This window comes from Vitis vinifera, chromosome 19, assembly GCF_030704535.1.
Source record: "Vitis vinifera cultivar Pinot Noir 40024 chromosome 19, ASM3070453v1".
Classification (NCBI taxonomy): Eukaryota; Viridiplantae; Streptophyta; class Magnoliopsida; order Vitales; family Vitaceae; genus Vitis; species Vitis vinifera.
The window spans coordinates 24,679,231-24,706,385 of record NC_081823.1 but is presented as its reverse complement, the minus strand read 5'-3'; the positions used below and the strand labels follow the sequence as shown (position 1 = coordinate 24,706,385).

General features: G+C 33.2%; 1 protein-coding gene and 1 long non-coding RNA gene across 14 annotated transcripts; both read right to left on the bottom strand.

The window, feature by feature from the left end:
- Positions 1–7,012: 7,012 nt before the first annotated feature.
- Positions 7,013–8,731, bottom strand: LOC132253431 (uncharacterized). Its single transcript, XR_009465299.1, has 2 exons — positions 8,347–8,731; positions 7,013–7,353 (listed from the first exon to the last, which is right to left on the bottom strand). It is a non-coding gene; the product is annotated as an uncharacterized LOC132253431 (long non-coding RNA).
- Positions 8,732–9,007: 276 nt separating this feature from the next.
- Positions 9,008–17,673, bottom strand: LOC100259870 (putative disease resistance protein RGA3). Of its 13 annotated transcripts, none has more exons than XR_002029019.2 (9): positions 13,729–17,672; positions 12,954–13,576; positions 12,720–12,803; positions 12,568–12,628; positions 12,168–12,247; positions 11,765–11,922; positions 10,875–11,082; positions 9,595–9,880; positions 9,008–9,310 (listed from the first exon to the last, which is right to left on the bottom strand). XR_002029019.2 is itself a non-coding variant. In XM_019216908.2 (4 exons), exons 1-4 carry the CDS (start codon positions 17,563–17,565, stop codon positions 12,539–12,541), a joined length of 4,242 nt encoding a protein of 1,413 aa, XP_019072453.1. In that variant the 5' UTR covers positions 17,566–17,673; the 3' UTR covers positions 12,266–12,538. The 13 variants fall into 13 exon arrangements, 2 of the variants coding, with proteins under 2 accessions (XP_019072453.1, XP_010644892.1); XR_009465294.1 differs by having other exon boundaries at positions 9,595–9,795; positions 12,168–12,238; XR_009465293.1 differs by having other exon boundaries at positions 9,595–11,082.
- Between the last annotated feature and the right edge of the window lie 9,482 nt (positions 17,674–27,155).

The following is a 27,155-nucleotide window of genomic DNA, read 5'->3' as shown; positions in this document are numbered from 1 at the left end:
TGTGCAAAATGGCTGTGAAATTCTCGCAACAAAAGGCTGATTTCGCAACCGTGCAAAAACAGCTTGGAGTGATCTGCTTGCAATGGATGTAACTCCTTCGTTTCAACTCCGAATCGTGCACCGTTTGAAGCATTGGATTATTGACTTCCTGAGCTTTGAAATGGTATAAAGAATGTAGAAAATGGACTTCGGAAAGTGCTCCAAAAGTGCAAAAGAAAACTGCAGCTGCTGTCCTCTGTTTTCTTCACTCTGTTTTCCTCTTCTCCATTGCTTGTGCTCGTGTTTCCACTTAAAATTCAAGCCTGTAAACTTCCAAAATCCTTGCTTTAACTTGTCCAAGTAGCTCCTCCATCATTTGGCATGCTTGAATCGATTCATAAGCTGATAAAAACATGTAAACTTGCCACAAAATGGTTAAAACCAATTACTAAGGACCTTAATGAATTAATTGGGTTAAATGAATATGATTACTACTCAAAGGTGCTTAAAACCATTATAATTAGATCTACAAAATAGCACTTTTTGGTAGTAATCAGCATAGACTATATTTTGCATCCTAACCATCACCATTTATGCATTAACTTGAAAGCTATCATATATGTCATAAAATACTTGGTTTAAAAATCTTCCAAATATAAGCATGCATGGACCAAGAAGATCATTTAAGAAAACATGTCTAATTTCTCAACCTACAAAGCTGTAGTATTTTTTAGGAATGGGAAAGAGGATGCTACAAATTGCCTTCTAATAAAAATGAAGATGACGAGAAATACTCATTTTCATCATTTTTTGTTTTTGTAATTCATGGTATTTTAATTCAAACATGAAGAATCTTGAGATTAGGAAGGTGGATAGATTGATAAGCGACTTAGTAAGATGTGCTCCTCACTCAATTTGTTGGTATCTTATTACATATGAAAAAAAAAATCATCTCCAAATAGACTAACAATTTTTAATAAATTAAATAGAAAGTAATCAATAAAAAATCAAAAGATTTTAACACATGTACATTTAAGCATATAGTATATGAAAATCAAACAAGGTGATTTTTTTCTTTATATGTCTTAATTCATTTTAGAATAAAAAAATAAAATTGTAAAAAAAGTAGAACATTGTTAGAAGATTGATTGTAAAATAATTCAAAAAAATAGAGCCAATAGAAACAAGAGAAATGTAGGATTACTGACATGAAACATATAACAAATGACACACTTGAATTAAGGAGACCATGTGTGGTTTATTAATCAATCATGCTCAAGCCAATCTTCACTTTTTCCTTTTAGCATTCTTAATAAGTGGCAAAAGTAGTAGATTATGAGTTTCTATAGAGTGCTCATGGGTTCCTTCTAGTAGTGATTTTAATTTAGGGCATTCAGCAATTTGAAGTTGCCTATCTAGTCTAATAAAGTTGTAAAACCATAATACTTACACTTCTTAGAATTTCCAAAATGGTTACATGTTGAAACCCCAATTGTATTGACAGCTTCTAAAGCTTCAAGGGTAGTGAGGCACTAAAGCACTTGAGCTGAATACTTTATGCTACCACACTTTTAAATTTTCAACAACTTAGAGAGAAGTCAAGTGTGGCAGCAACTGAGAGAGGCATTGGTCCATGAAAAATCCTCACTTTCCTCTTTTGCTTTAACTTGGCAACAAGTACATTTGCAATAAAATAATTAATACATATGACAAGTAAACAACATTATAGAAAATAGAGTATAATGCTCTTAACACATTGATAGTAAAATAACAATACAATGTTCAAAATAGGAAACATGTTAGAACTGCAAGCAATACACCTGACTTGAAAGAAAACATAAATTTTGAATGCTACTAAATTCTTTGGCCATGTAGTAGATATGAATTTCTTAGACACGAGAAATGATTGTGCCAAGGGATAATCACAAGATTCTTGAGTAAGGCAAAATCTGTTATAAAATAGTAGTTCAGTCAACCCTAACATTTTCCCAAACTCTTACAATGCAAGACTTAAAGTAATATGATTAGTTTGGTCTTTAATTACTAATTAATTGAGGATGCAAACTTTTCAAATTAATCATCTAAGTCCTTTTTGATCTATATGCTAATACATACAAAAGTTACCATATAGAATGTAAACAAAGCATATTGATAAAAACAAAACCATAAAAAATGAGAAGAAAGATTGGGATTTCAAACCTGAACTAACTCTATATTAGTCCAATCTTCACCAAATATCAATATCTAGGACTGAAGATTATTGGGCCAATCTTCACCTATTTCCCTTTTAAGTCTTTCTAATATACATGGATGATAAAAGATCACAAGTGTCTGCAGGGATATGAAGGAACCAATCTTTTGTGACAATGATGTGAATCCGAGGTAGCTATCAATTTTAGTGTATGTAAGTGAAGTAGGGATGCTTATCAAATCTGTTATCATTGCCAAAATGGAGAAGTCTTGAATTATGGGTGTCAACTGAGGTTTGGATGAACCATCTAGTTTGAAAGTGATGTCAATTCAAGATAGCCATGAATTTGAAGCTCTGTAACTGGTGCAAGGTTACCTATCAAGTCTGTTAAATGTTTACAAACCATAACAGTCTCCAATTGTGAGTGGTTATAGGGTGCTAAGGATGCACGTCTTCCAACAGTGATGCTAGTTTGGGATAAATATAAATTTAAAGGTTTTTGTTAGGTTGCCTATCAACTCCGATAATGTTGCCAAACCAGAATTGTCCCAAATTATAGTTGTCTGTAGAATGCTGAGGGAACTCATCTTGTGGTAGTGATGCTAGTTAACAATAAAGATGAATTTTATGTCGTGTAAGTAACTCGAGGCAACATATCCAGTGTACTAATGTTGCCAAACCTAAACAACACATAATTGAAAGAGTTTGAAGCATAATAACATGTTGAAGCAGCTTAACTAGGAAAGAAATTATGTTATTTATGTCAATTCAAGACAACAATTTGAAGGCCCAATGTGATATCAGAATACTACCACAAAGTTCCTTACTTTCCAATTACTTTTGAGAAGTTGTTGAAACCACGTCATTATTCAATTTTGCTTTGACCTGAAAACAATTATATCTTCAATAAAATAATTACTTTAATAAAGCTCTTGAACATATAGAATGCAAGCAGGAAGTAACAAGAGGATACATTGACTATAACCATTAAAGTAAAAGCACTAGAAACTTATGTAGTCTTCAAGAGGAGTAAGGGGGTTAGAATTGCAAACATCATACCTGAATTTAATAGAAACCAAAAGTTCTAAGCATAATCAGATGACTTAGCCATCTTGAAAATGTGAATAAATGCAAGCTTTTTAAGAAAGGTGATATCTACAAGAAAATATTACAATCAAATCCAGTTGTTTCCCAAACTCGAGAATGAAAAAACTTAAAAAGTTACGGTGGAAGTTCGCATTAGCTGCATAAACATATACAAACACAGAGCAAAGGGAAGGAAAGCAATGTAAAACTTTTCCTTTCATGTGTGCTAATGGATGAGAATCAGGTAAACAAAATACAACATCCTTATAACATTGACCACAAAGTAATATAAAAAAAATGAAGTTATTGAAAGCAATAAGAGGGTTTGGATCATGAACTTGAAGTACATTATAGATGTCATTATCAAAGATCCCTTCAATTCTTCATGAATTAGCAAAAACTATCTAGTCAATATCGGGAACATGGGAATGTTGAGGGCACATACTTCTAGCAGTGATTTATATTCAAGGTAGACAATGACTTGGAGCTTATTAAGAGATCTGAAGCTGCCATGGAAAAGACAACTCAAGCTTTTAAGTCCTTAGGATTATCCTTACTATGTAGTAAATGAAGCTTTTTGCGATATTTATTGTAAGGTCCCCATAGTGATGAAATGTAGAATCTGTTGATATAGAGACCTAGTTTATAGAAATCCTCAATTCAACTATTCAAGGAAGGTTGTGCCCAAGCCCCACAATCGTCCCTTTTTGCATTGATTTGAGAACATTATATCTGCAGTAAAATTGCTAGTCTGACAATATTTTAAAACATGAAGAATGCCAATACAAAATAACTTGAACAAAATAGTTCTTATGCTACCTACTGATTAACACAATAACAAGCATGATTTCTAGGGAAAAAAAATAGCTAAATTATGATACATAACAATAGAGAGCACTGACATAATAGGTTTGTTTTAGTGATATTTTTAAAAAATAATTAACAGAACAGTTGATACACACAAAGCAAATACAAGGAAAGTAGTTAAGAAATTTTCTGCTCTACAAGTTGCATCTTTCTCAATCCAGTTACCGTCTTATCATATAAAAAAATTAAGAAATATAATCACAACTTGTATGATGCTCTCAATAAACAAATAGCAAGCAGGGATTACTTAAAATACAAGGTAGAAGTGTTTTTTGCTTTAGCCATCTGGTAGATATGAATTTCTAGGCCATGAGAAAATTTTAGGTCAATCTAAAACTTTTTATTGTGATTTTAATTTGAGGAATGGAAAAATGCAGGAACTCGTTTTAAGATGGACCAAAGAATAATCACAAACTTCTAAAGTGCGGTTAAATTTTCCATAAAAAAAAATTAGTTTTGTTTTATATGCTAATGTAATTGCAATAAACTTTTGCTCGACGACATGGATGTTATTATTTTAGGAACAGTGTGCTTAATGACCCTCAAGAATTTTTTGCCCTTACTTGTAAATAGACTAATAATGTCTTATTTCATTTAATCTAGTTATTTATTCCATTCTCTACAAGAAATTTTAGCCCTTATTAATAAATGAATGGAATATTGCATGGGTGTAGAAAAAAATAAAAATGGTTTGACGCCTATCTTGTTGAAACCAAAAATTTATGAACCTCAAGATCATCTGAGACATTAGTTATCCTAGGGAATTCCCTTTTAATCACCTTCAAAAATAAGGTGCACTAGTAATGGTATAGAAACAGTGACAAGAAAAACACAAAAATCTAAAATTCTACCTTAGAAACAAGGTCCTCATATGTGGCCAACCTTCCTTTGATATCTTCTGATATATTGAGAATGTTGCATTAGTTTCTTTTCACCTTGTCATGGTGTAAGTGGTTCTGACGGTTTCTTATGAGGTGGAAGAAAATTAATGAGAAAGGATTTCAAGAGTGAGCTTAAATGAGAAAAACACCTAAGAGATGGGTGAATTAGGTTTTTCAAAAACTTTTTCAACACAACAAATTCAAGCACAATATAATAAAAAATAAAGAGATAGAGTTAGAGAATTTAAACTCGGATTTTATAGTGGTTCAACATTTCCTTACCTACGTCCACTCTCCTCAATCTCCTAACCGAGTGAGGGTTCCACTAACTTGAAGCTTCAACAAAGCTTCCAATCTTCTTTACACTTGGATTCTGGCTCCAATGGGCTCTTACATAATCTCTTCAAGATTTAAACCTCTTGAAGGCTTTAACACTCAATTTTTACAAGAATGAATCCCTCAATCTAGCTCAATGATAGTTCAAATACAAATCAAAGCTAGGATGATTCACAAGGGTGCACTAAAAGGATATGCAAGTGAGGATTTAATGCACTAAGAAATAAATGAGAGCTTTTAAGGCAAGAACAAGTGGGTAGACAATTGATTGCAAGTTTTCTCTATGTCATAAATGAAGTGGAGCTCTCAATTTATTGGTTTCTAAGCTCGGGAGCCAAAAAAAGCAAAAAATAGCCTCAATCGGTCGAGCTGGGGGTTGACTGGTTCACTAGCCGTTGAAGCATTTAATGCTTTGGCAGGTTACCGTTGCCTCGACCGAACCTCGACCAAAGGTAAGGAGAGTACCTCGACTGGGAAGAGAAGGCTACTGGATGAGAGAAAGTGTTTTTAACACTCCTCGACCAGATCTCGATCGAACAAGAGCAACCGATTGACCGGTTCCCTAGTTGGTTGAGCCGGCTGGCATGTGCCTCGATCAATTTAGCCTTTTGGCCCCGAAAACCTATATTTTTCAATTCTTTTCCTTTCTAACACTTAGGCAAGGTCTTTAGGTAAATTAATATGCCAATTTTGAAACGTTTTACCTAAGGTACATTTGATAAAACTCGGGTTTTAATGAAATCGTAATTTAAAGGAATAAACTGAGTTTTCAAAGATTCATGAAAAGATATGTAAAATCTAAGTGCACCCATGCATTCATCTTACATTTGTTTCCTATGATCAAAAGTCTTCCAAAAGTCTCGATCTTGTATTCATTTGATCATTTGATGAATTTCCAAATTTATACCTAAGATTTTTTACCATTCAAACCAATTAGTCACTTAACCATGGTTTGTTATCATCAAAACCTGATTAGGAGAACCCTTGGGCTAACAAAGTGCTTAAATGTTTCTTTGGGCTTCTCTGTATAAAAGCATGCCTTCTGTTATTGATGATCACAAGTCGAGCCTCCTCGCCCAAAATGCCTACATGCAACAACAATCTCAATAGTGAGGAACACATGAGCTAGTGTTTATAATGTTGTGGGCATGTAGATAGGTGATATGAGTTTACCTTTTCAATTTTTGAGCCAGTTCTACTAGGAAGACGTTATCTTGGTCTTCCCAAATTATTAAGATAGGTTGAATAACAAGTAAAGGCAATTTGTAACATAACAAAAATGACATAAGGATAATTAGTGGATTGTAAACTAAGTGAATCAAAATTCAACCTGTTAGATCTTGGGTAGCTCTAAAAGTTTCTGGTCTTTAGGAATAGCTTAGATCAAATTTTTATTCTCTTCTACAAATTCTATCTACAAATTCTATGCACATTAGCTACTAGTATTTTGTCTGTATTAGAAAACAAATATATCAAATAACCAATAATAATAATAATAATAATAATAATAATAATAAACTTGAATTTTAATCACTCAACTGTGATCAAATTTTGTGAATCATTAAAAAAGACATTTTGAATTATACTAAAAAAAACACCAAAGAAAATGTGATATCCAAAGAACTTGAATGAAATTATTGAGAAAACAAAAAAATGTGATATCTAAAGAAAATGAACATAAATAATTTCATATAGATATTGAATAAAAATGAAGCCATAAGAAAATGAGAAGAAATGAGAATTCCATACTTGAAATGATTCTCCTTATTGATGGAACCTCCACTAAGTATGGCCTTTGTATTCCTGGGCAAGTATTCACCTGTTTACCTTTGGTATCTTGCGAGTAGGTGCATATAATGAAAGATTTTCTATGTGGAACACATCTCTTCCAAAGTGGTGTCGATTTAGTGCAATCACCAATAAGAAGGTCTATAAGTGAGTTGAAGTTGCCTTTCGAGTGCAGTAATGTTGCAAAACAAGAGTAGTGTTCAATTTGAGTTTGGATCATATCATCTGTGCATCCAATAAATAGAGACTTCAATGAAGAAGTAGAGACAAAGCAGTAATTGACATAACACCTTAGCTCACTAAGAGATGTGAGGTTGTCTATCTAATTTGATGAAACTACTAAACTAAAACATTTAGGTTATGTTTGGTTCCCTAAAAGTACTAAGAAAAAAAATGTTAAGGAAAATGATTTTCTCATATTTGGTTGTCTTTTGGAAAATACCAAAGAAAATCAAATATAATTAAAATTAATTAGAAATTGATATTGAAGAGTTAAAAAGAGTGAAGTGAGTTTGAAGTAGCATACAAAAATAATTCATTGACTTTCACTTTTTTTTCCTTCCACTTTTCCTCTCTATTTTATTTTCCTCACATTTTCCCTCAAATTTCTAAGAACCAAACAAAGCTTAAATGATTTTTTTTTTTTTAAGAATATTTGGAACAGTAACATGATAGAGCCAACCCCACACTCATTATCAACAGAAGCTGCTAAACTACAAGTCTGCAACATAGATGAAGTACTGAATTCATTAACACCATTCTCTATTTTGCATTTACTGGACAATTATTGCTCTAATAAAACATTTAGACTACATCAATGGCTAAATTGAAAAGATAGCAAAATTTCTTTTGTATCTGGCATCTAGTAAATATGAATGTTTGGACCATGTGAAATTTTCAAGCCAATCCAAAGTCATTTCCTTTTGGGATCCTTTGGCCATTAGGTCAATGGTAAGCTTCTTAAGAAAGGAAGACTCTATGACCAATACTATTTATATTAGAGCTCAATATTTCCTCAAACTCTTAGAATGCAAAACACTCAAGCAAAATGATTTGAAGATGTAAAAATTTTCAAACTTACTGGAGTAAGCATTTAATAAAACAAATAAGGTGCAAATAAAAAGAACTACCAAAACAAATGAAAACAGAGGATTTTTTAATGTAAGATAATAAAAATGAAGTCATAGAAAATAAGAAGAAAAGTTAGGGATTTCGAACCTGAAAGGCATTTTGTATCAGTTCAATCTTCATGGATGCTATTATTTTAGGAACAATGTGCTTGATAACCCTCAACAATTTTTGGCCCTTACTTGTAAATAGAATAATAATGTCCTATTTTCATGTAATTTAGTTCTTTATTTTATTCTTTACAAGAAATTTTAGCCCTTGTTAATAGATGACTGGAATATTGCATGGGTGTAAAAAAAAATAAAAATAGTTGGCACCTATCTTGTGGAAACCAAAAATTTATGAACCTCAAGATCACTTGAGACACTAGTTATCCTAGGGAATTCCCTTTTAATCATCTTGACAAATAAGGTGCATTGGTAATAGTATAGGAATAGTGATAGGAAAAACACAAAAATCTAAAATTCTACGTTAGAAACAGGGTCCTCATATGTGGCCAACCTTCCTTTAATATCTTCTTATATATTAAGAATGCTGCATTAGTTTCTTTTCACCTTGTCATGGTGTAAGTGGTTTCGAGGGTTGCTTATGAGGTGGAAGCAAATTAATGAGAAAGGATTTCAAGTGTGAGAAAATAAAGGTTATGCTTAAATGAGAAAAACACCTAAGAGGAGGGTGAATTGGGTTTTTCAAAAACTTTTTCAACACAACAAATTCAAGCACAATATAATAAAAAAATAAAGAGATAGAGTTAGAGAATTTAAACTTGGATTTTATAGTGGTTCGGCATTTCCTTGCCTACGTCCACTCTCCTCAATCTCCTAACCGAGTGAGGGTTTCACTAACTTGAAGCTTCAACCAAGCTTCCAATCTCCTTTACACTTGGATTCTGGCTCCAATGGGCTCTTACATAATTTCTTCAAGATTCAAACCTCTTGAAGGCTTTAACACTCAATTTTTACAAGAATGAATTCCTCAACCTATTAGAAATAACTTAGATCAAATCTTTATTCTCTTCTACAAATTCTATGCACATTAGCTGCCAGTCTTTTATCTGTATAAGAAAACAAATATATCAAATAACCAATAATAATAATAATAATAAACTTGAATTTTAATCACTCAACTATGATCAAATTTTGTGAATCGTTAAAAAAGACATTTTGAATTATTCTAAAAAAAACACCAAAGAAAATGTGATATCCAAAAGAACTTGAATGAAATTATTGAGAAAGCAAAAAAATGTAATATCTAAAGAAAATGAACATAAATAATTTCATATAGATATTGAATAAAAATAAAGCCATAAGAAAATGAGAAGAAATGAGAATTCCATACTTGAAATGGTTCTCCTTATTGACGGAACCTTCACCAAGTATGACCTTTGTATTCTTGGGCAAGTATTCACCTGTTTCCCTTTGGTATCTCGCGAGTAGGTGCATATAATGAAAGATTTTCTGTGTGGAACACATCTCTTCCAAAGTGATGTCGATTCAGTGCAATCACCAATAGGAAGGTCTATAAGTGAGTTGAAGTTGCCTTTCGAGTGCAGTAATGTTGCAAAACCAGAATAGTGTTCAATTTGAGTTTGGATCATATCATTTGTGCATCCAATAGATAGAGACTTCAATGAAGAGTAGAGACAAAGCATTAATTGACATAGCACCTCAGCTCACTAAGAGATGTGAGGTTGTCTATCTCATTTGATGAAACTACTAAACTAAAACATTTAGGTTATGTTTGGTTCCCTAAAAGTACTAAGAAAAAAAATGTTAAGGAAAATGATTTTCTCATATTTGGTTGTCTTTTGGAAAATACCAAAGAAAATCAAATATAATTAAAATTAATTAGAAATTTACACATTTTTCAAATGATTTAATCTTTATATTGAAGAGTTAAAAAAAGTGAAGTGAGTTTGAAGTAGCATACAAAAATAATTCATTGACTTTCACTTTTTTTTCCTTCCACTTTTCTTCTCTATTTTGTTTTCCTCACATTTTCCCTTAAATTTTCTAAGAACCAAATAGAGCTTAAATGATTTTTTTTTAAGAATATTTGGAACAGTGACATGATAAAGCCAACCTCACACTCATTATCAACAGAAGCTGCTAAACTACAAGTCTACAACATAGATGAAGTACTGAATTCATTAACACCATTCTCTATTTTGCATTTACTGGACAATTATTGCTCTAATAAAACATTTAGACTACATCAATGGCTAAATTGAAAAGAGAGCAAAATTTCTTTTGTATCAGGCATCTAGTAAATATGAATGTTTGGACCATGTGAAATCTTCAAGTCAACCCAAAGTTGTTTCCTTTTGGGATCCTTTGGCCATTAGGTTAATGGTAAGCTTCTTAAGAAAGGAAGACTCTATGACCAATACTATTTATATTAGAGCTCAATATTTCCTCAAACTCTTAGAATGCAAAACACTCAAGCAAAATGATTTGAAGATGTAAAAATTTTCAAACTTACTGGAGTAAGCATTTAATAAAACAAATAAGGTGCAAATAAAAAGAACTACCAAAACAAATGAAAACAGAGGATTTTTTAATGTAAGATAATAAAAATGAAGTAATAGAAAATAAGAAGAAAAGTTAGGGATTTCGAACCTGAAAGGCATTTTGTATCAGTTCAATCTTCATGGATGTATGATATCAATTTGTGGGATATGAGCAATCTTTGCTTAGTCTTCACTTTTCCTTTCAGCAGCTTTCCTTTAAGTGTGAACATATGCAAATTGTTTAGTGTCTGCAGGCTTTTGAGGGAACATATCTTCTGGCAGGGATGTCAATTCAGGGTAGCCATGAATTCCAAGTTCTGTAAGAGAGGTGAGGCATCTATCAAGTGCAGTAATATTCCAAACACAAAACAACATTTAAGATTGAGAGTTGTCATATCAAACAGTTTTTTCTCAAACTCTTATAATGTAGAACTCCAAGTAAAATGATTAGTTTAGTGCACAACATTACAATTTTTCAAAAATCTGGAAAATATTTTCAAAGTTATTGATGTGAGCATTTAAACAAACATATGAGGTGCCAATATAAAAAACTTTTGCTCAACAACATGGATGTTATTATTTTAGGAACAATGTGCTTGATGGCCCTCAACAATTTTTTACCCTTACTTGTAAATAGAATAATAATGTCCTATTTTCATGTAATTTAGTTCTTTATTCTATTCTCTACAAGAAATTTTAGCCTTTGTTAATAGATGACTGGAATATTGCATGGGTGTAAAAAAAATAAATAAATAAATAAATAGTTGGCACCTATCTTGTGGAAACCAAAAATTTATGAACCTTAAGATCACTTGAGACACTAATTATCCTAGGGAATTCCCTTTTAATCATCTTGACAAATAAGGTGCACTAGTAATAGTATAGGAATAGTGATAGGAAAAACACAAAAATCTAAAATTTGACCTTGGAATAGGGTCTTCATATGTGGCCACCCTTCCTTGGATATATTCTAATATATTGAGAATGTTGCATTAGTACCTTTTAACTTCGTCATGGTGGGAGTGGTTCTAGGTGTTGCTTGGGAGGTGGAAGCAAATCAATGAGAAAGGATTTCAAGTGCTTAAATATTTCCTTGGGCTTCTCTATGATAAAAGTATGCTCTATGATCACAAGTTGGGCCTCCTCGCCTGAAATCCCTGCACGCAATAACAATTTCAATAGTGAGAAAGACATGAGCTAGTGTTTGTATTGTTGTAGGCATGTAGGCAGGTGATACAAGTTTACCTTTTCAATTTGTGAGCCAGTTCTACTAGGAATACCTTATCTTGGTCTCCCTAAATTATTAAGGTAGGTTGCATAACAAGTAAAGGCAAATTGTAACATAACAAAGATGATATAAGTAGAATTAATGGATTGTAAACTGGATGAATCCGAATTCAACCTGTGCGATCTTGGGTGGCTTTGAAAGTTTCCGATCTTTAGGAATATCTTGGATCAAATCTTTCTTCTCTTCTACAAACTCTATGCACATTACTTGTTAGTCTTATTTTTGTATTAGCAAACGAACATATCAAATAACTACTAATGATAATAAGAATAAACTTGAATTTTAATCACTCAACTATGATCAAATTTTGTGAATAGTTAAAAATTACATTTTGAAATTATTCTAAAAAGAAAAAAAAACCCCAAAGAAAATGTGATATCCAAAAAACTTACTTAAATGAAATTATTGAGCAAGCAAGAAAATATAATATCTAAAGAAAATGAACTTAAATAATTTCAAATGGATATTGAATAAAAATGAAGTCATTAGAAAATGAGAAGGGAGGATTTCATACCTGAAATGGTTCTCCTTACTGATGAAACCTTCACCAAGTGTGGCCCTCTGTATTCTTGGGTCTGTAAGTGAGGTGAGGTGAGGGTATGTATCAAGTGTAGTAACGTTCCAAACACAAAACAACGTTTAAGATTGAGAGTTATCATATCAGACCTTAGTATTTCCTCAAACTCTTAGAATGTACAACTCCAAGTAAAATGGTTAGTTTAGTGCACATCATCGGAAAGCGCATCCAAGCTAGAAAAAAATTTCAAAATTATTAATGTGAGCAGTAAAAACAAACATATGAGGTGCCAGGGATACAATGAAAACATAATAATAAAATGAAAACATAGCATTTTGATTCTTAAATAATAAAAATGGGAAGAAAGGTTAGGGATTTCGGACCTTATATTCCATAACTCGATCACTTTGGAAATTAATACGTGGGATATGATCAATCTTGGCCCGGTCTTTACCTGTTTCCTTGTTGTATCTTTTCTCTAGGTGTGGATAATCACAGAAATAAAATTTCTGCAGTTTTTTAAGGGAACAGATCTCTTCTGGCAGTGATGTCAATTCAGAGCATTCATAAATCATAAGTTCCTTAAGCGAGGAAAGGCTGCCCATCCAGTGTAGTAATGTTGCCAAACCAGAGCACTTAACAATGTAGAGAGTTTCGAGAGTGGAAACATATTGAAGCGACTCCTCTGGGAGATATCATACCATCAATCTCCCGTATACACAGAGACTTCAATGAAGAAGAAGCAGAGACAAACATGCACTGCCTCAGTACCTCTGCTCTGACTCCACGCAGGCTTAGTTCCTCAAGACGAGGTAATGATGCCACATTGAAGGATGCCAAGTTTGGGCAATCATGGATTGTTAATCGAGAAAGAGAAGGAGATGAATGCAGTTCCAAGGATTGAGAGTTATCATACCAGACCTCAATATTTCCTCAAACTCTTAGAATGTACAACTCCCAAGTAAAATGATTAGTTTAGTGCACAGCATCAGCAAATGATGTTAATCTGGAAAATTTTTCAAAAAGTTATTGATGTGAGCATTTAAACAAACATATGAGGTGCCAACATAAAAGAATTACCAGAGACAAAATGAAAACATAGCATTTTGATTCTTAAATAATAAAAATGGGAAGAAAGGTTAGGGATTTCGGACCTACCTTACTATACATAATCGAATCACTGTAGAAACTAACATGTGGGATATGAGCAATCTTGGCCCGGTCTTCACCTGTTTCCTTGTATCTTTCCTCTAGGTCTGGATAATCACAGAAATAAAATGTCTGCAGTTTTTTAAGGGAATAGATCTCTTCTGGCAGTGATTTCAATTCCGAGCAGCCAAAAATAATAAGTTCCGTAAGCGAGGAAAGGCTGCCCATCCAGTGTAGTAATGTTGCCAAACCAGAGCACTTAACAATGTGGAGAGTTTCGAGAGTGGAAACATATTGAAGCGGCTCCTCTCGGAGAGATATCATACCATCAATCTCCCGTATACACAGAGACTTCAATGAAGAAGAAGCAGAGACAAACATGAACTGCCTCAGTACCTCTGCTCTGACTCCACGCAGGCTTAGTTCCTCAAGACGAGGTAATGATGCCACATTGAAGGATGCCAAGTTAGGGCAATTTATGATCCTTAATTCAGAAAGAGAAGGAGATGACGGCAGTTCCAAGGATTGCAAGTTAGGACACTCACGGATCCGTAACGTTACCAAGCCAGAAACATGTTGAAGTAGCTCCTTCGGGAGAGATATCATATCATCTATGCTTCCAATATACAGAGACTTCAACGAAGCAGAGACAGACATTATCTGGCATATCACACCATATCTAACTGTGAACAGAGATAGTGTCTCAAGAGAAGGTAATGGAGCCACTTTGAAGGATGCCAAGTTAGGGCATTCATAGATCCATGATCGAGAAAGACAAGGAGATGAATGCAGTTCCAAGGATGCCAAGTTATGGCAATTGATGATCGTTAATTGAGAAAGAGAAGGAGAAGAATGCAGTTCCAAGGATGCCAAGTTAGGGCATTTTCTGATATCTAAATCAGAAAGACGAAGAGATGACGGCAGTTCCAAGGATGCCAAGTTATGGCAATCGATGATCGTTAATTGAGAAAGAGAAGGAGACGAATGCAGTTCCAAGGATGCCAAGTTATGGCAATATCTGATCTCTAATTGAGAAAGAGAAGGAGACCAATGCAGTTCCAAGGATGCCAAGTTATGGCAATTTCTGATCTCTAATTGAGAAAGAGAAGGAGACGAATGCAGTTCCAAGGATGCCAAGTTATGGCAATTGATGATCTCTAATTGAGAAAGAGAAGGAGACGAATGCAGTTCCAAGGATGCCAAGTTAGGGCAATCTCTGATTTCTAATTGAGAAAGAGAAGGAGAAGGATGCAGTGATGCCAAACCAGAGCATGCACGAATATATAACTTCGAAAGATGAGAAAATGAAGGACCTTCCTCTGCTAGTAAGTCCATCCTCCACAATTCCTTCAACTTTGGCATGACATGGAGTTCGAGCGATTCAAGAGATGGGAAGAGTGGCGTTGTTAATGAACCCTCCTTTAACTCCACCAGTTCTTCCATAAACTTAAGCTTCAAAGACTTGAGAGAAGGGAGTTGAGAAAAGGGTGGCAGAATTTTGCATCTTGAACATCCTGAAATTTCAATTTTAATTAGGTAGGGAAACAGGGAACCCAACTCATCATTCATCATCCAACTTGGAAACTCCGTACCTTCGTAACCTTGTATAAAGATATCCTTTAGGTGTCGGTGTGGTTGAAGGCCTTCCATCACTGACTTATCACCCTCATCCCCCCCATCTTGGCCCGACCGTATCCATTTCAATCTCAAGGACTGAAGACATTGTTTTCCTTTCAAAATTCCCCCCCTGGATACCAGTTCAACATCCCTCACGTTTTGAAGATTACGTATGCATAACCCTCCTCTTAGTTGGTTAAGGCCTTTCAATTCACTCAAGCCACCAATTTTGTGATTCCTAGACTGCCCTATATCATTCCCAACCACAAACAATGGTAGACTTTGAAGTAAAGTCAACTTGCCGATTCCATGTGGCATATGAGTCAAGTCATGACATCTACTATTCTCCAAGTGTCTAAGATTGATCAATTCTCCTATATTGTCTGGAATCCTTTTTAAACTGACACACCCTGTGAGTTTTAGTGTTTGCAAATTCTTTAACCTTGTAATAGCATTTGGAAGTACCTCAAAATTATTGTAGGAAAGATCAAGATACCTTAAATGACTCAATTTGCCTAAACACTTTGGCACATAATCTAAACTCAATGCACGTAGACACATAAAACTCGAAAAAAATGAATTTACAATTGTACTATCTTCATAAGAATATCCATAAGGGTTTAGAAAGGTCCTTACGGGTTTTCCCTTTAGAGCCTTTATCATAGGATTTACCTTTTCAAACAATGATACATGACGAACTTCTTCTGGAATGTTATTTACATCACTTCTTAAAATAAGGATCTCAGATCCTACAATTGATTGTGCAAGATCATGTATAAGGTCATGCATTTTAAAATGATTGGTTCCTGCCTTCTCCAACAATGACCTTGACAATAATTCCTCAACATATTGATCCCCTATATCCTCTAATTGCTTATTATTATAAGGTTGAATATAACCTTGTGCTATCCATAGTTGTACCACCAACTTTTTCTCAATCTCAAAGTCTTTTGGAAATAAAGCACAATATGTAAAACATTGTCTCAAATGAGTTGGCAAATTATCATAACTTAATTTCAGCACCCCTAGAACATTCTCATTTTCATCGCCAAGTGACAACAAATTTTTATTGTTTCTAATAGACAACCATTCGCCCTGTTCTCTTTTAGACTGCAATATCATTGCTAAAGTCTTAATGACGAGAGGAACTCCCTTGCACATTTTTGCAATTTCTTCTCCAATTTCTAGAATTTCTGGATGCAAATTCTCCTGGCCTTCTCTAAATGCGATTTTTGAAAATAAATCCCAGGAGTGATTTTGTTCCAGACCTTCCAAACTAATGGGAGAATTATCTCCCATGATTGATGCAACTCTTGGTTTACGGGTGGTCACTACAATTTTACTACCAATAGCCCCAACCATTAATAAAGTTCTCACGTCATCCCATTTTTGAGGATTTTGATTCCAAACATCATCGAGGACTAGCAAGTACCTCTTTTGACTTATTTTTTCATGAAGCTTAGTTTTCATAGTCTCCAGACTTTCAGCATCCCCAACATTCAGAGATTTTAAAATTTTTTTGATCCACATAATAACATCAAAACTATCACCAGAATCATCAGAAATGCAAGCCCATATCTTAAACTCAAAATGATTGACCACTCTTTCATCATTGTATACCAATTTAGCAAGGGTGGTCTTTCCCAACCCCCCAATGCCTACAATGGCAACAACCGAAAGCTTTTCTTCACCCTTGGACGACAACAACTTCCCTATTATCTCCTCTTTGTTTTCTTCTCTTCCTACCATTTCAGACGGCAACACGAATGAATGGCTGTCTCTCCTATGTACTATGTCCCGTGGAGTCAGATTTAACATGGGGATGCCTTTTTCAATGTCATCTATCCTTTCTTTGATATCCTTGAGTCTATGACTCATGTTTAAACGAAAAGCAACTTGATTTTCAGATGAGAAGAAATCACTGACCTGCCTTGCCAATCCTCCTCGCTGAAGATAATGGGTTGCATAGTCATCCAGCAAGTCATCTGCGTCATACACAACGCCTTTGAGACTCCGGACCCAATCTTTGACCCAATCTTTGACTGCATGATTGCTCTGCTGCTGCTTCTCCTCAGCATCCAAAAGCACAGCCTTGATGATGCCCAGTTTCCCCTTGAGCTTGGTCATCTCCTTTGGAACACCATACATGGATCCAATTTCTTGAAACGCCGAGGACCCCAAGTTGGTCAAAATGTGCTCCACAACACCGAATGGAATTTGGTCAGCCATTTTGGAACAACTCAAAGTAGCTGAAAGCCAAGAAAATACAGCACGTAGAAGATGAGAAGCTGAGGGAATTGTGAGAGAATAGGGAACAAAGTAAGAGATATCTTTATAGGGGTGGATGGGATGGGCCAGGTCACATGGGTACTGGCTGATATCATGGATTAGGTGGACAAGTCAACAAGCTGCAATTAAAGGGAACAAATTTATTATTTTTAAATACCATGGAAAAAGACGAGGGAAAACAACATTAACCAAAAAAAAAAAAGAGAAAATACTAAAATTGTGTTTGTTTCTCATATAAATTTAATAGAAAATGTGAGGAAAAAAGTGAATAAAAATTAAAAATAATTTTAAATTCAATAAATTATTTGATATGTTCTTTAAATTCATTTTATTTATTTTAAATTTTCTACATAAAAATTAAATAATTTAAAAATATAAAAATTTTAAACTAATTTTAATTATATTTGATCTCTTCCATGTGAAAACCAAACATTAAAAAATTATTTTATTTTTTTTTAGAAAATGATGAGAAAAGTTTGGATAACTAATGGATTTGAAAATACTTTTTAAACTATTTTAAAATGATTGTAATTTTGTCGAATTCTCATAATACCACGTGCTACTCGGCACTTTTTTGATTGAGTATTTATTAAGATAAGGCATATTAACTTTTACTTTATTAACTTTTATGAGACGTCACTTGATTCATACGAGAGAATATTAGAAGAAGTGGAATCAAGCAATGAGGTTAACAAGGGATTGATATAAAAGTATAAAAAAGAACATTAGCACTACAAGGTTGGTTTCAACAAAAGTGCTTTGGTCCAAAAATGAAAAGACACTAAAGCAAAATGGAAGAGACAATCAAGGAAAACAAGAATATGATGCCTAGTGCCACCTAGCTAGAAATGCTTTACCACGCTGAGAAAATTATATTCTTCATGTAAAATGCATCATATTTTTGTATTTATTTGTTTTTTCATTGCATTTCAACTTTTTTATTTTTTGGTTTCTTGGTCGACCATTTTATTTGGAAGGAAGTATAATTTGTAATCTTATTTACTCTTTAATAATAAATTGAGAAAGTAGAGAAAATTTATCAATTTATCTAATATAAACATATAAAAGATTAGATTAGGTAAAAGTTCTTAGAATTGATTTATTATATTTAAAGTTCAAATAAAAAAAATATTATCATTTTAATCTAATATAAATACTGAAAGTAGGACTCATCAAAATATAAAATATGTTTTGATAAGAAGTTAAAAAAAAAAAAAAAAAACACCCTCTAACCCAAACCAATACCAGTTATAAACCTATATATTGAAAAGGTGAATTGTCTCAAAATTATTGATACAATGAGAGCATGTCTATTTTATTTTATTTAAACATTACCACCTATTTTCAAATATTTTTTTTTGAGTATTGATTAAGATAAGTATAATTAATTTTTTCTTTACCTAACTTCTATGAGAAGTCACTTGAATTATAGGAAAGAATATTATAAGAATAGGAATGAAGCAATGAGATTAACAAAAAAGAACATTAGTACTTCAAGTAAGGTTTCAACAAAAGTGCTTTGGTCCAAAAAGCAGCATCAAGGAAAACAAGAATGTGATGCTTGGGGCCACCTATCTATATTTCATGTAAAATGCATCATATTGGTGTATTAATTTATTTTTCTTCATTGCGTTTAAACTGATTTTTTTTTCTTTTACATTGTATGAGTAAACTGAGAAAGTAGAAGGGATAATAAACAAATGAAAGAAAATTAAAATTTAATATGAAATCCTAAAATCATAACTTTCTGTTGGCATCTTCTCTTCATCGGTCTTCTCTTCAATCGGATTTGCATCTTCACTCCATTTTCAATATCTTACATGCTACATGTTGTAAGCGTGTTTTATTTGCTACTTGAAGTATTTAGAGGGATTGAATCATAACACAACTAAAAGAAGGGAAGTGGATAAGAGAACACGTGGATGAGCAATATATATATGCATTATTTGCCAACAATTTTTTGTTTTCTTTAAATTCATAAAGACCTTAAATTAGTGAGGACATTTTATTTTCGATATTAAAATATTGAAGTTTTTTTTTTTTTTTCAGAAGACAACTTTTAATTTGAATTTTTTTTAAACCATCATAGATTTGAAAAATAAATTTTAAACTATTTTAAATTTATTATAATTTTTTCAAAATCTCCTAGTATCATGTAATACTCACACCTTTTTTGATTTAGTATTTATTATGATAAAGTGCATAAACTTTTACTTTATTAGCTTTTGTGAGAGGTCACTTGATTTAGACAAGAGAATATTAGAAGACATGGAATCAAGGAAAGAGGTTAACCATGGGCTGATATGCAAGTATAAAAGAGAACATTAGCACTACAAGTAAGGTTTCAACAAAAGTGCTTTGGTCCCAAAAAAACAACACTAAAGCAATATGGAAGAGCCAATGAAACAAGAATATGATCCCTGGTGCCACTAGCTAGAAATGATTTACCACATTAAGAAAATTATATCCTTAATGTAAAATGCATCATATTTTTCTATTTATTTTTTTTCTTTTCATTGCATTTCAACTTTTTTATTTTTTGGTTTCTATGAATGTTTTGTTCAACCATTTTATTTGGAAGGAAAGTTTAATCTGTAATTAATCTTATTTACAATGTAAGAATAAATTGAAAAAATTTATCAATTTATGTAATATAAACATACAAAAGATTATATTAAGTAAAAGTTCTTAGAATTTATTTATTATATTTAAAGTTCAAATAAAAAATATTGTCATTTTAATCTAATAGAACTGTTGAATCTAGGATTTATCAAAATATAAAATATGTTTTGATAAGAAGTTTTTTTTAAAAATAAAATAAAAATAAAAATAAATAAATCTCTGACTCAAACAACTACCAATTAAAAACCACTTATATTTTGAAAGGTGTATTGTATTGAAATTATTGCTAATTTTCAAACAAAGAGTTGCATAACCTTTAATCCACTTATATTTAGTTATTTGAAGAAAAACCATGAATTTTTTTTCTTAAAAAAATTAAGATCTTTTTCCTATAAAAAATTATTTAAATTATAGTTATTTTAATTAAAATATCTTGGGGTTTTTTTTTTCTTAAACCTTTTTTATAATAGTTTATTTTTGGTTGAGAGCTTCTCACCAACAATTATTAAATCCCAAATGTATTTTATTAGAATCTTTACATTGGGTTTAATTTGGCCATAACTATTAGATGTGATTAATGATTGGTTGAACTTAATCATACTTTCTATAGTTTCATGCATATGAAACTTTGGTCTAGTTATAGAAAAGTGTGGTTCATATAAATTTTTACATTTTCTTTAAAGTGTGTATTTCATTAAACAAGAAATTGTACTTTTACTAAATGAAAACTATGGATTTGTGGATATTTTAACACTCCTAACATGGTAGCTTCCACATTGATTAAGATGATAATTGTAACTTACTTTTACTATATTACTATATAAATGAATCCTTATATGATTAAGTACTATTTGGATGTCAACTATAATTAAGTTATATGAATGATAAGAAACAAAAGATAGGAAGTTACATGCATAAATTGTAATAGAGAAGCAAGGGAGAGTATTGTAAAAGACAAGTAAGAAAGAACTTTTCAACCGGATTTGCATCTTCACTCCATTTTCAATATCTTACATGCTACTTTGTTGTAAGAATTCTTATTAATTTTGACTTCTTTTTGCTATTTTACGTGTTTTATTTGCTACTTGAAGATTTTAGAGGGATTGAATCATAACACAATTAAAAGAAGGGAAGTGGATAAGAGAACACGTGGATGAGCAATCATATATGCATTATTTGCCAACAATTTTTTATTTTCTTTAAATTTATAAAGACCCCTAAAGAAAAAAGGTGCAAATATATATATATATATATATATATATATATATATATATATGTATGTATGTATATATATATGTATGTATGTATATTTTACAGGCAACACAAAACAAAATACACATGACATATAGAATAGTATAATAAGGCAAAGCCACACAAGAGGTGCAAAACATGCATCTAAAGTTCTTGTTTTGGCTTCAATTCTACTGTTATATATGGTGTCAATATATTATCTCCTAGCATATTATTTAATATACTTGTAACTTCATTTTGTTGTATCCAAGCAATAAACATAATTTTAACCCTCTTTGTGCTCACCAAGGGGCTTTCTAATATCTTAATGCCATAATGGGATATGACTAGGTACGGCCCGATATTGACTAGGCCATTAGAGTCAACGTGTCGAGCCGGCACGACCCACTTAAAAATCTTGTCGAGTCAGGCCGATGGCCTATGCAAGCCAAATAGGTGGCTCAACACGACCCATACGTGTTGCGTCGGTCCGGGCCGGGCCATGCTAGCGGGTCGTGGCCCATGGGCCAGTCACTTTGTTAAAAAATTTAATTTAATTTTTTAAGTCATTTTTTCTTAAGTTTTTTTCATTATTAAATAAAATTTCTTTTTGTTACTTTAAACACCTCTAATAATTATATATATATATATATATATATATATTTATACACCTCTAATAATTATACTTTTTATTTTTTACATTTATATTTATCGAGTTTGTAATTGTAAAATTTATAGAAATATTAGTTTTTGTTTTTAAAAATAGTAAAAAAATTATATTTGAATTTTTTTATTTTTGATCAAAATAACAATAAATTTAAAATAATGGAATATAAAAGGAAATGAAATATAAAAAAATAATTCTTTTATTCAATATTTCAACAAATTACATGAAAAAAATAAGGAGAAAGAAAAATGTGAGAATTGCATCACTATAGTTTGAGTACATCCCAACTAGGTTGGCACTCACCCAACTATCAATCATATGCATTACTCAACCTTTAAAAATTAGCTACATTTAATAGATTTAAAAAAAAACGAATAACATATAATTCTTCAATTATCATATTCACTTTTGTCTTCTTATTCAATCTTCATTCTTCTTTTTTTCATCTTCAATCATCATCAATCTCTTGAACATCATTGTCTGCATTGAGATGCAATTTCTCAAAGGCTTCTTTAAGTTCATCCTCTAAAGTTTGAAGTCTCATGCGTCCATCTTCTCAATCCTTCAAACATGTCAAAGCTTCTAGCATCTTTGCTGTAAGAGTTGTCCTCCTGTCTCCTGTTATATTTGCAACTATAGAAAAAGAAGATTCTAATGCTACAGTAGACACCGGTGGGGTTAGTAGATCACGTGTCATTTTAGATAGTACAGGAAAAGTGGATTCATGAGATTTTCACCACTTCATAATATCAAAATTTTGTACTTCATTAGGGATATGTATAAACAATAATCAATATCATGAGTGGTCATGAATGAGTCAAACCTCTTATATGTTGATGATATGTTAATAGCAGCCCAGGATAAGGAAAATATAAGAAAGGTAAAAGTCCAACTCAGTACGGAGTTTGAGATGAAAGACTTAGAAGCAACAAAGAAGATACTTGGAATGGAGATTCTAAGAGATAGAAAGGCAGGTAAATTATACCTAAATTAGAAATGGTGCATTGAGAAAGTTCTTTACAGGTTCAATATGCAGAATGCTAAACATGTTAGTACTCCATTAGCGGCTCATTTCCGACTTTCATATGCTTTAGCTCCACAATCAGATGATGACATTGATTATATGTCACGAGTTCCATATTCTAGTGTAGTGGGGTCTCTCATGTATACTATGGTTTGTTCATGTCTAGGTTTATCATATGCAGTCAGTGCAGTCAGTAGATACATGGCAAATCCTAGTAAAGAACATTGGAAAGCAGTTTCATGGATTTTTAGATTCTTGCGTGGTTCTACTGATGTTTCTTTCCATTTTGGGAGAACTAGAGGTGGAGTTGCTGGGTATGTTGATTATGATTTTGCTGGTAATCTTGATAAAAGAAGATCTCTTACAAAGTATGTTTTTAATATTGGTGGTTGTGTTATCAGTTGGAAAGCTACTTTGTAGACTACAGTTGTTTTATCTACTACTGAGGTTGAGTACATGGCTATTACAGAGGCTTGAAAGGAAGCTATTTGGTTAAAAGAACTATTTAGAGAACTTAGTGACAACTTGCAAATTACCATAGTTTTTTGTGATAGTCAGAGTGCTATTTTCCTCACAAAAGATTAGATGTTTCATGAGAGGACAAAACACATTGATGTGTGGTATCATTTTGTGTGTGATATCATTTCTCGTGGTGATATTATGTGGCCAAAGTTAGCACCCATGATAATCCTACTGATATGATGATGAAGATACTCCCTCTAGCCAAGTTTGAGCATTGCTTGGACTTGGTTAGTATTCGTTGTTGAATTACCCTTTAGGGTTTGTGGAAGAGGTGAAGAGTTTTTCTTTTTTTTTTTTGTTGAAGATTAGAGTTTGTTTTTCTAATTCCTTACATTGGAATTCGTGTCAAGGTGGAGATTGTTAGAGCTTGGTGACCTAATTTCCTTTTTTGGTCCAACCCGAAATCTTTACGGTGCGATATATATGGTGAAGAAAAAATTATAGATTTCTTTCCTGCTTTATTTTTTTTTTCTCCCATATATATATATATGGGATGGTGTATAGGTTCTAAGGGATTTCTGTTGTAACCGCTTAATGCTCTCCCATTTTGTACCAATTTTTGACATAGTGGATTATTCTTCTCCTCTGCCCGTAGTTTTTCTCGTCTAAGGTTTTCCACGTAAATCTGTGTATGTTCTTATTTTTTTTTTTATTTTTTTTTGTGGTCTATTTTCGTTTTTCATAACACTAGCTTATTCCCAAACTCTTAGTGTGCAAAACTTAAAGTAACATGAATAGTTTGGTCTTTAATAACCAAATAACAACTAGGTTTAATAGTATCTCATCTTTTTTTTTCTTTTTTTTTTGCTTTATATGCTAATGCATACTAGAATTGTCAAAAAAGAAGGTAAACAAAGCTTATTGATAAACTGAAACCATAGCAAATGAGAAGAAAGATAGGGATTTAAAACCTGAATAACTTTCTATAACATGAACAATCTTTGACCAATCTTCACTTGTTTCACTTTCACATCTTTCCAATAGCCATGGACAATAAGAGATTGTGGCAGTATGGATCCGAAGAAACCAATCTGAAGAATTTGAAGACTAAAATATGAAGAATTTGAAGACAAACTATGGAGGAACACCTCAATTCATTCTGTGATACCTTTTTTTACAATGAATGAAAGCATAAATAAATAGCCTACAGATATGAGACAATTCCGGAATGGTACACTATCACCAGACGAAATTTCTCTTACATGGAAAGTGAATAAACTCTTACATGGGAAGTGAATAAACTACTCTTACATGGAAAGTGAATAAACTACCTTGCTAGAATTACTCCTAAATCAATTATAATAAAGGCTGTACATTACACTAATTCAGGGAAGTAAACAGAGGATGCTAAATATGGGAAGGAACATGCACAGGCAAGAAGGCGACGTGGGCTTGATTTCCAACACTCCCCCTCAAGCCGCGTTGTAGATGTTGATCATTCCAAGTTTTTCTGTCAGATCTTCTAAGTTAACTCGAGCAAGAGCTTTTGTGAGAATGTCAGCCGTTTGACAGTTTGTCGGAGTGTAGCTGACTTTGAAAACTCCTTCTTCAATCTTTTCCTTGATAAAGTGTCGATCTATCTCCACGTGCTTAGTTCGATCATGATGAACCGGATTCTTAGCGATATTGATGGCAGCTTGATTGTCGCAGTATAACACCATGGGATGCTTCAATGGAACCCGTAATTCTTCTAACAACTTGTTCAACCAGATTCCCTCGCAGATACCTTGTGCCATAGCACGAAATTCTGCCTCAGCACTGCTACGGGCTACCACTGACTGTTTCTTGCTTCGCCATGTAACCAAGTTCCCCCAGACAAATGAACAATAGCCTGAAGTTGATCTCCGATCAGTCACTGAACCTGCCCAATCTGCATCTGAAAAAATCTCAATCTCTTTCTTTGTTGTTCTTTGAAAGAAGAGACCCTTTCCCAGTGTCATCTTGAGGTATCTCAATATTCTGATCACAGTAGTCATGTGTTTTTCGGTTGGATTATTCATGAATTGACTTACCACACTAATGGAGAAGCCGATGTCTGGCCTTGTATGAGAAAGATAGATGAGTTTCCCCACAAGACGTTGATATCTTCCTTTATCATCTGGCGCACTTCCATCACTTTCTTCCAGTTTGACAGTTGTATCCATAGGTGTTTCTGCTGGCTTGCATCCTAGCATTCCTGTTTCATTTAATAAGTCCAGAACGTATTTGCGTTGTGAGACTGCTATACCTTTCTTTGACCTAGCAATCTCCATTCCGAGAAAGTACTTGAGGTTTCCAAGATCCTTGATCTCAAATTCCTTTGTCAGTAATTTTTTAAGTAAGTCAATTTTCTCTTCATGATCACCTGTCAAAATTATGTTGTCCACATATACAATGATAATTGCCAGTTTCCCTTCTGGGAAGTGTTTCACAAATAATGTGTGATCGGATTGACATTGAACGAATCCGTACCCTTTCACTACCTTAGTGAACCGTTCAAACCAGGCCCTGGGAGATTGTTTGAGACCATACAAGGATTTTCGGAGTCTGCAAACCTTGTTGAAATTTGATGTCGTCTCGAGTCCAGCAGGAATGTCCATGTAAACTTCTTCCTCTAAGTCACCATTGAGGAAGGCATTCTTCACATCAAGTTGGTGAAGCGACCAATCGAGATTAGCTGCCAAGGATAAAAGTACACGAACAGTATTGAGCTTGGCAACTGGAGCAAAAGTTTCTTGATAGTCAATGCCATAGGATTGGGTGAATCCTTTGGCGACCAACCGAGCCTTATACCTGTCCACATTACCATCTGCCTTGTACTTTACTGTGAAAATCCACTTACACCCAACTGGTTTCTTACCTCTTGGGAGGTCAGTAATTTCCCACGTACCATTCTTTTCCAGCGCCCGAACTTCCTCATCGACTGCCGCCTTCCACTTAGGATACTTGAAAGCTTCCTGAATATTCTGAGGAACTTGTATCTCTGTGATGCTAGAAGTGAATGCACGAAACGTAGGTGATAGCTTATCATAAGAAATAAAATTTCCAATGGGATGCTGAGTGCATGATTTAACTTCTTTCCTCCAAGCTATGGGCATATTAAGAATATCATTTTCTAACTCGGAATCAACAGTACCATCAGGAGCGTTGTTACCTGGAAGTTTGCTTGGATTAGGACCCGGTTCTGCCTCATGGGTTTGTTGAGAAAGTGCTCCTTCCTCCGTTTCCTCTTGGATGTGCTCCTTATCCCACAAGTCAACAATGGACTCGGGCTGATTAAATGACTCTGGAGGAATGTGATTTTCAGTGGTGATGGGTGACTCACTGAATGACTCAAGATCCCAAAATTGATATTCCTGAGTTGAATTCTCCCCCTGAATATCGTTTTTGGGATAGTAAGGATGGGTTTCAAAAAAGGTGACATCCATTGAATTGTAGAATTTTCTTGTGACCGGAGAGTAACACTTATACCCTTTTTGATTTGAA

Bases quoted from the DNA above. Each gene is read 5' to 3' on its own strand.
- LOC100259870 (XM_019216908.2), bottom strand. From the start codon at position 17,565: ATGGCTGACCAAATTCCATTCGGTGTTGTGGAGCACATTTTGACCAAC. The intron at 13,492-13,728 runs GTAGGTCCGAAA...GGAAATATTGAG, and splicing joins ATTCGATTATGTATAGTAAG to GTCTGGTATGATAACTCTCA. The intron at 12,629-12,953 runs GTCCGAAATCCC...CCTCACTTACAG, and splicing joins ATCGAGTTATGGAATATAAG to ACCCAAGAATACAGAGGGCC.